Genomic DNA, 9774 nt, shown 5'->3' on the forward strand with positions numbered 1-9774 from the left:
TCCTTCATCTCTCTGTATATCTGCACTGTTTCCTATTCCGGGGTCACAGGGATTGCCACTTTGTGTGTGCGTATACGTGTAAGTATGCTTAAATAATCTATACTACGTATAAGTTACTTATATTCAAACCTATGATAGTCTAGTAGTCAGATTCAGATATGCAACCAGTTCTCAATTTCCTGCTCTATTCATCTCCTGTGGTCGGACTGTGCAATAGTGAATACCTGTCTCGTTGTTTACTTTCAGACTCTAGACACGCAAGACTCCATTGCTGCCTTTCTCATGGCTTCGCAGAGGCAATCTCAAGTCTACTATGACACTGAAGAAAAGAATCTGATGCGACTCAGTTCCATTCACCGGAAGGTGACGACTCGAGTGCTGTTGTTTGTTTTTCAGAATGGCTCACCCGATAGATCCGAATACTCGTCATTGCTAGACTACTACAAAGCCCAGGGTATTCTGAATTTTGCAAAAGGACTCACTGCTGTCCGGAAGGAAAAGGTCATGAATGACCGAGATGGGGAATCATTCGACATTACACTGCTGTGCAGGTGCCTTTGCAATGGGAGCCATGACCTGGCCATGGACTATGAAAGCTGGAAAGCACAGGACAAAGAAATTGCTGGCATAGAATCTCTCATAACCATTGTCAAAAATAAAAGGAATCATCTTGCTCACGATGACCACCCGCCCATCACAAACAAGAACCTTGCTGAGGAAGCAAAAGAGATTCAAGACATCCTGACCAGGATTCTAAAATTTAGTGGGCAGATTTACGGTCTTGAACCAGGCACAGTAGAACGTGAGATTGACGAAGTGGAATCTGCAATTAGGTCGTGCCTTCATGGCGAGTTTGAAGCAAGTACATTTGAAGACTACAAGAAGGAGATGCTCTTTGAAGCCCTGTCAGACCTAGTTAATGAAGAAGGTGTGAAGGAAGTGCTTCAGCAATATGACACGGCTTACGAAAGCGAAGTGAGCACTGTGAACCATTTAGCTGAGGTCAAACTCCCTTTAAAGGAAGTTTATACAGAGATGAAACTTAGAGGAGAGTTGCCATCTGGAGAAGAGGTCAGTGCTTTATATGAGGATGTTTTGTGACACCAGAGTTCTGAAAAAACAAATGATATTGTCGTAATAGATGGCGTAGCTGGGGTTGGGAAAACAACACTGACAAAAAAGATTGTGACTGACTGGAAGTTAAAGGAAGGGAACATGAAATACCTCGACACTTATGACCTCTTGCTGAAAGCTGAGTGCAGAAACTCAGCCATAAAGTCGTTCGACGATTTACTATATCACCTTATGCCGGGGGTTTCCAAAATATTCAAACCTGGTGATCTAAAGAAGGTGGTACTTGCTCAGAAGGTGCTCATCGTACTGGATAGTCTGGATGAACTGAATAAGTCATCAGCTAATTTGCTTGGGGAAATTCTTGACCTTAAGGCACATTTTGGAATAATATTGCTGATTACAACCAGACCTGAGAAGCTAACCTATTTGCACCAAAGAGTGAATTTCCACAACGTGAAGCACATCCAGCTTTTGGGAATTCCTCTGGAAAGAAGGGATGATTTTGTTATCAAATACCACAGTGAGATTGCTAAGATATATCCACAAGCACAAGATGTAAAAGGCCTACTCAGCTACCTGAAGGGAACCGAACATCGTTTAGCTGACTTATGGAGGCTGCCATATAACATTTCTTTACTGAGTATATTATGGGCTTATGACCACATGAATGTCATCAAAATTAACACTGCTCCCGAACTATATGGAGAGATATTCAGGCTGTACAGAAACAAACTGAAAGAAAGACTGCAAATCAGTATACCAACAGATGAATCTGTGTTGCGCAGGAAGATTGATTACTTCTTACATGCTCTAAGCAAAGAATCCTTAATGGGACTCACGAATGATCAAATTAACATACCACAACCAGCCTATAAAAGAATGGAGGAAGTTTGCAGAAATATACAAGTTCCCATTGAAGAGATGATCAGTGCGTTCCTTAAGCGCGTTCCTAGCAAAGAAGTGATATACTCATTCCCACACAAAGGTCTCCAAGATTTTCTCGCAGCTTGGTACATTTTTCTGGAAATCTCTGGGGAAGATCATGGACATGACATAGAAGAGATAATGAAAGCGGTAACTTCATGTCTTATTCAAAACAGGGTTTCACCTAAGGTGAGTAACACCATTGTGGAGACGGTAAAGAAGGAACTAACAAATAAGCACAAGACCACAAGACTTGGTTTTAGGACAGCTGTTAATTCAATGCTACAGTCATTTTTAAGCCCCAAAACGAGTGTCATTCGGAATTTGCTAGAGGACATTTGTGGCTCTCCTCAGTTAGAATTAGCAAAGTTTGAAAACACATTATTTTGTTTGATTGGCCTGTTTTATTCGGAAGAGGTCGAAATTGCCGAAGATGTCAAACTAGAGGCGTTGGAGCTCCTCCAGGCGACTGGAATGAGAGACAGAGATTCATGGATCAGAATACTCAACTCTGTCAAGTGTGATGAGTTCATTGCTGCCTTCATCAGTAAGCAGCAAAAGGTTTTCAGTGGGAACATTCAGATGACAGATTCATCATTGTCTGCCTACTTTGCTCTCTTGAAATCTCTGAAGCGCCCTTTCAAGGAGGCCAGGACAGTGAGGATTGACATTGCCATTGAGGGAGAGCTAATGGGAGCTCATGAATTGCTCCACTTGATCAGTTCATTCCAAATGACAATTAAGAAACTACTTATAACTCGGAGAAATTACAAAGAGTACACTGACATGATAAGAAAGCTCTCATCACCCCTGAAAGATGAAGGTGATATTGAAGTTGACATTGCTCTCGACAAAGACTTGCGCAACATCGGGGAACTACTAACTGTGGTAAAACAACACAACTTCAAGGTTAGAAAGCTCAAAGTGCACGATCTTGAAGTTCGTGATTCCAATGTTGTGGAGTATGTCAAAATGCTGAAGTCTCTTCCACAATTGTCTCCAAGCACTAATCATAACATTGTCAAAATTAATGTCGTTGGTGATCTGATCGGAGCTGATGAACTCCTGGAACTCCTCGTGCATCAACATTTCACAGTGAGGAAACTGCTGATTAATGACAATAATTTTACAAGATATACTGACCTGCTGGGTAAGATAAGCATGCCTTTTAGGGATAAAGGAAAGCTAGAAATAACTTTAAATGTAGATGAAGATTTATGGAAGCTCACCGCCCTATTGAACCTCATCAATATAAACCAGTTTCAAGTCGTACTATTTAAAGTCAAGAATTTTATTATAGATGACACAAACTTCCCTGAATGCATTTCAGCCCTCAAGGAGATGCCAGCGCCATCAAACCAGGCAAATGAAACATGCATTGATCTTGAAATTACTGGAAACTTAATAGGAGCCAGTGATTTACTCACCTTGATAAATCTCAGCGGATTCACAGTCAGGCGATTTCTGGTAACTGAAAATAATTTCACAGACTACACAGCAATGCTAGAAGGATTGGCTACGACTTTCAAGGAAGCAAGTAAAGTTGAAATGCACTTACTTATTGATGAAGATATTTCCACCATCAGCAGACTGATAACAGAAATAAAGAAGAAACGTCTTCATATTTACACTTTCCAAGTGAGAGATTTTGAAATAAACGATTCTAACATCACTCTCTGCCTCCTGATCCTGAGGTCTTTGTCTCCACAATGCCGAAAGAACAAAAAGCCCAGTGCTAAAATTGCCATCAAGGAAGGTGTAAGAATCAGTCATGACTTTCTTCAACTTATCAGGATCTATGAAATTAATGTGGAGAGCATCTTAATAACAGACTCAAACATTGAGAGATATGTTAATGTACTGTCACATCTTTTGGAACCCTTGAAAGATGCCAGCAATGTGAACATAGATATAGAGGTGACAACCAGTCTGCCTGATATACAAGAGATTCTGATATTGACCAGACTTTATGGTTTTTGCTTGAGAAAAATGCATATGAAGGGGAGGTTTATGTGTACATAGATGAGATGACCACAATTACTGACACCATTCGTTGTGAATTAGCAAGAAATGAATTCAAGGTTGTCCTAAACCTATACCACGACTTCAAGAACCCTACGGCACCAACAACATCCACTGACGTGCTAAACGCTCTCTTCGAAAAGTAAGGAAATCCTTCAGTCATCGTGAGTTTTATTATATCACAATAGTATACAGCTTCCCTTGGCATCAATTCTATATTGGTCTTATGTTAAGTTGATAGAATTATGAACACAATGAGAGGTAGAATTCATATCCAAGAGATGAATCCAATGAGAGGCATGAAACTTATGCTCCTAGGTTGGGGTGGCAAGATTAGGTTTGGTAGGTTGGGTTACTTATCCTACAGTTCTAGATGGTGGAAGAGACATTACAGAAGGTGGTCTATGACCACACACTCATCACCTTTTCAACTCCTCAGTTATCAGTCTTGCTGTTACAATCAAATCTCACTGTACCCATCACCAGTTATACTTATTAATACTGTGCCCTATACTTCTTTCAGAAACCTGTATTATTTACAGGTGAACAGTTATGACACTTATTCAGATTGCTTGGACATCTTACTCTTCCAAAGATACTTGACTTGGACACCCACTCAAACATATAATCGCTGTTGTCATGCCATAGCCACTTGCTTGGAATTCCATCAACTCCTGGAATCTTTCAACTCTTCAACTTTTTCAATTAACTATGTTGGCTCATCCACAAGAAATCAAACAATGAAGATGACATGGATGGCTCTTGTCACTGACAAAGAACTGATTTTTGTTGAGGTAACGGTTTTACTTACACATACACTCACATATAAAGAAAGGTGATGCCACGGAGGAAAATGAAAAGGCGAGAATTACCAACATCTTTCAGTCTACACGACCCTTTACTTGTCCTTCAAGTAAAGGGTTGTGTAGCCCCAAAGATCTTGGCAATTCTCACCTTTTCATTTTCCTCTGTGGCATCACCTTTATTTATACATAGCATCACGTTTTATATGCTTAGTGCACAAGTGATTCACACACACACACACACAAATATATATATATATATATATATATATATATATATATATATATATATATATATATATGTGTGTGTGTGTATATATATATATATATATATATATATATATATATAATATATATATATATTATATATATATATATATATATATATATATATGTGGATAATATATATATATATATAACTATATATATAATTGTGGCGCCCTGAGAAAATTAAAAAACAATGATCACTGCTATTTTAATACTCTAACTGTTGAAATGTTCATGAGTCCCTGTGTAGAAAAACTTCTTCTTTCTAGCTGTTTCATAAACGTGCACAAATTCATTAGGAATGGGTGGATATTGCATAGAATCAAACTGAATACAATTCATTTGCCATTTTTGATGACCTGCTTCTATCCCTGAAAGGTGTCGAGTAGAGAAGTATGTTGGGAGGATGTCAGGAGACCTGCGGCTTCCTCAGACACAAGACACACTGTGGGCAAGTGTTCCTGATACTTTTGCCTACTTTCAACTCCATCGCTTTCTTAGGCCTGACCGTCTGCTGGATGCTTTGTGTGAGTGCACAATCTATCTCTTTATCTTCACACTGCATTCACGCGTGAAACTTACGTTTTAAAACGGTATCCAGAGTAAAATGAATTTGTTCTCAACTTCGATTCTCTCTTCTCCTAGGTGTCAGTGTCAGTCTTAATTTGGACCCAAAGAAAATTATTCCACTAAAAAATGACCTGATGTACCATCTTAGCCTTTGCTTCCCTGGGGTGATCTCTGAGGAGGACGTTCTGAAAGCTACTGAAATTGCCACGAAGTTCGCGACCACCAGGTAATTTCCTGTATGTAGCCATTGGGTTGATTGGTAATATAACCAATGGTCTAAACTGTTGGGTTCTCCCATAGCTGCTATGCCATAGCCTTCTACTCTCATAGTTTTGTTGTTATTTTACAATTTCTTTTCGTTTTTGTTTTGTGCAACAATGATATTCAATGACCAACAAGCTCAATTGAGACTTGAAATCTTACAGTATGGTGTTAGCCTATTCCTCAGCATAGCTGATCCTTAAATTTACATAAAGAAGAAACCTTTATACAAGCTCCCAAATGGTACTTAACATCCCTCGTTCCAACACTCATCATCTCTCACTTTTCTATATTACCGCCATTTTGCTGGATGTGCGATGGTGCCTCAGCTATCAGTCTAACTCTACTTCTACCTCCCAACAGAGAGCTAGACTATCTCCTGTTCCCACGGCTGAACCTGACGCAAGACAAAGAGGTCGTCTGCTTGGTATCCAACATGCGACGTCTGAGAGTTACGGAAGCGATCATCCTCCCCAAGTCACTCAAGGAGTCAAAGAAATTTGATTCATTCACCCGGCCCAAGCCACTCGTGAGGTCACAAAAGAAATCCATTAAGAAAGATACGAGTCTCAATATTGAATGGTAAGTGAGCACCTCTGTCTCCCTAGCATAATTGCTTTAATAAGCACATAGAAATAGGTTTCTGACTCTTATTGGTGAAAATATTGTTCATTGCAGTGGGATGCCTGGCCATTTAAGACCTGGTGCCCTTCCTGATGTGGATTCGTGGTGAAATGACAGTGCAACTAAGAGGTGCCTGGCTTTGCGGTGTCATTTATTCTGGATTATGAGTCTGGGTTTCTCCCTTTAAAAGGGTACTCAGCATTGGAGGAGGTCTTTGGGTAATGTGACGATACGTCAGCATCCAGAAGATGGCTTTCCATTATGTTTTGCTCAAGAAGATGACTTTGGATTATGATGTTAGGCCCAGAAGATGACTCTCATTGACGATACGTTTTGCCATGGCAGGTGACATTAGAAAATTATATATCTAGCTGGTTGTGTTTAGCTCTGGCAGATGACCTTGAAATATACTGTTATGTTTACCTGTCCCAGGACCCAATGGGTAACTTGGAATCATAACTATGTAGAAATCATACCATTTTTATGGGACAAGACTCTCTTGCGGACACCTATTCCAACGGGGTACACGTTACTCGGCTAGGAACTATCGGTCTGTATATCAAATGATCCTTGGTGAAAACCTTACAAGGAATACTTAACTGACTGATTGATGACAATACATGATCCCTAGTGAATGATGTTTTATTAATCTTTGATGATCAACAACGTTAACTGATCCCTGGTGAACAATGCATAAATAATTCACACAAGAACTTTGTAGGGACATTCATCATTTTATTAACCACAGTCCTAAAAGGCTTCATTAAACTGAAAGAATCTCAATAATTTCTAAGAGCTGACTGCCACAAAATTTCACATCCCTGCCAAACCAGTGATGTGCTAAGTACTGTGAGCTTATAGGCCTACAACTAATATAATTAGTACCAAGCCTATAAGCCTAAAACTAATATACTAGGTACTGTGAGCTTGTAGGCCTATAACTAACATACCAAGTACCAAGCTTATAGGCCTAAAACTAATATACTAGGTACTGTGAGCTTGTAGGCCTACAACTATTATACCAAGTACCGAGTTTATAGGCCTAAAACTAATATACTAGTTACTGTGAGCTTGTAGGCCTATAACTAACATACCAATTACCGAGCCTATAAGCCTAAAACTAATATACTAGGTACTGTGAGCTTGTAGGCCTACAACTAATGTACCATGTACCGAGCCTATAAGCCTAAAACTAATATACTATACTCTGTTTTTTTTTCCATCTGTCCGTCCGCCTGTGGTGTTTTCGCATGGTAACACTGCGTACCAGGCTGTTAATAGTTACGTTTAGTATAAGTTTTAGGTAAATAAAAGAATATCTGGGTGTACATTTGCAACTGGAAAGTGTTTTAATAATTTACTGTATGTGAATTATATCGTTAAGATTCGAAATAGGATATTATTTAAAGCCCGGGACGCAGTTTTACCATGCGCAAACACCACAGGCAGATGGACAGATGGAAAAAAAGCAGAGTATAGGTACTGTAAGCTTGTAGGCCTATAACTAACATACCAAGTAACGAGCTTATAGGTCTAAAACACTGGGTGCTTATAGGCCTTAAAATTAAGAATTCATTATTAAACACACATCATTATTAGACACAAAAACAGTTACCAAAATCACAAGAATTTAAATGTAGCAGGACTAAGTATACTTTGTATTCACTTCAGTCATTAATAAAATTATGACAAAATTCAGCAATATTTGAGCTGAAATTTGTGAAAAAATCAAAATTAAATGAATTCAAAATAAAAATCTAACATTAATAACATTAAATAATAAATAACAATATTCACACTTAATTATACAGACCAAACTTCTAAAATTCCAACAAAACCAGGAATATCCTAAACCCAAGGAAACTCCAGCGCTCGATTCCTAATTCTAATTCCCAGCTGGCAACACTAAATTAGAAGCGAGTAATTTATATCGAAATATGATTCAGGAATTTGGGATATACGAAATTAGGAAGAGATAGGTTTAATCTGGGAGCCTTCACACACCTCTGGGAATAATAAAGTTGATCTGTGTATACTATACTTGGGTTGTGTGCCTGGATCAAACCTAGGCCTATAAGTCCTTTCACAATTACGTGTGTATATATATATATATATATATATATATATATATATATATATATATATATATATATATATATATATATCGAACTACAAATGTCCTTTAATATCTAATTTTCTCTACCTCGGAATTAATATATTTTCATATATGTTTAACCGAGGGGAATTTTATTAAGCGATAATAGGATGGGCGATCGCCAGGCTCGAACCAGCGATCTCTCAATCCCAAGACTGGCAGTGAAGCCTAAAACCACTTCGCCACCGTAGTAGAGAAAATTAGATATTAAAGGACATTTGTAGTTCGATATTTGTATATGAATCACGATAATGTGATATGACTGATATATATATATATATATATATATATATATATATATATATATTATATATATATATATATATATATATATATATATATATATATATATATATATAAAGAGCCAATTTATACTTTAGACCCATCTGCCCACCCACAAAACTGCTACCATTCATCTCGTAATCATTCCCACTTAAGTTGAACACGAAAAACACAATTTTTAAACCATCCTAATTGGCCCTAAATCTTCCCCACACACGTTATTCCCGACCATAAAAATTATGCGAAACTGTAAACGGCCTTTCATGGTCTTTTATTGAGTTCCGAATATGCTGAATACATTAAATATAGTCCCAGAATTTTTTTTTTTCCACGTTTTGACTAATGGTCCGCTGCTACCGAGCTGTTGTTATCCAGCCTATTTACTTGTTTTTTACTGGTTATTAAATCGAGTGGAGGTTTGAGCGAGAGATATGAAGATAATAATTGCATAAATGGCTTTTTTTTTATTTATTTATTTATTTTTTTTTTAAAGAGATGATGGTGGTTGCGCGCTTAGGTGAGGTTGCAACGGAACTTTACGCCGTTGCTCCAACACTGCCGCGAAATATCTCACAGTTACTGTTACCTTCATACGCACACATATATATATACACATATATATCGTTTGTGCGTTTGTGTACATCCTAACATACAAAAGAAGCGTAAAAAATGATTGATTTCAACAAAGTAGTGTGGCAACTTCGCCATCTTTGAGGCCTATAGGCGTATTAACGATTGCAAAACAGAGAAGAATGGATCTGGGGATAAGAATGTATTCGGATTCATCGCCAT

At 38.1% G+C, this 9774-nt stretch overlaps 2 protein-coding genes across 3 annotated transcripts; both read left to right on the forward strand.

Annotated features, from left to right (window-relative positions):
• The first annotated feature begins 228 nt into the window (after positions 1 to 228).
• On the forward strand, positions 229 to 7164 carry LOC135205065 (uncharacterized). Of its 2 annotated transcripts, none has more exons than XM_064235340.1 (5): positions 229 to 363; positions 5469 to 5617; positions 5736 to 5886; positions 6285 to 6503; positions 6600 to 7164. In XM_064235340.1, the coding sequence occupies exons 2-5, from the start codon at positions 5497 to 5499 to the stop codon at positions 6652 to 6654; spliced, it is 546 nt and encodes a 181-aa protein (XP_064091410.1). In that variant the 5' UTR covers positions 229 to 363; positions 5469 to 5496; the 3' UTR covers positions 6655 to 7164. The 2 variants fall into 2 exon arrangements, with proteins under 2 accessions (XP_064091410.1, XP_064091409.1); XM_064235339.1 differs by lacking the exon at positions 229 to 363 and adding an exon at positions 3322 to 4162.
• LOC135205151 (uncharacterized) lies at positions 631 to 4020 on the forward strand. Its single transcript, XM_064235516.1, has one exon. It carries the CDS (start codon positions 1216 to 1218, stop codon positions 4018 to 4020), a length of 2805 nt encoding a protein of 934 aa, XP_064091586.1. The 5' UTR covers positions 631 to 1215.
• Positions 7165 to 9774: the final 2610 nt, after the last annotated feature.

The sequence above is a fragment of the Macrobrachium nipponense genome, chromosome 48 (assembly GCF_015104395.2).
Source record: "Macrobrachium nipponense isolate FS-2020 chromosome 48, ASM1510439v2, whole genome shotgun sequence".
In the NCBI taxonomy this organism is placed as follows: domain Eukaryota; kingdom Metazoa; phylum Arthropoda; class Malacostraca; order Decapoda; family Palaemonidae; genus Macrobrachium; species Macrobrachium nipponense.

Excerpts from the sequence above, each read along its gene's own strand:
- LOC135205151 (XM_064235516.1), top strand. The coding sequence starts at position 1,216 with ATGAAATACCTCGACACTTATGACCTCTTGCTGAAAGCTGAGTGCAGA.
- LOC135205065 (XM_064235339.1), top strand. The coding sequence starts at position 4,026 with ATGACCACAATTACTGACACCATTCGTTGTGAATTAGCAAGAAATGAA. Across the intron at positions 4,163-5,468 it reads CTAAACGCTCTCTTCGAAAA|GTGTCGAGTAGAGAAGTATG; the intron begins GTAAGGAAATCC and ends TATCCCTGAAAG. Across the intron at positions 5,618-5,735 it reads CCGTCTGCTGGATGCTTTGT|GTGTCAGTGTCAGTCTTAAT; the intron begins GTGAGTGCACAA and ends CTCTTCTCCTAG.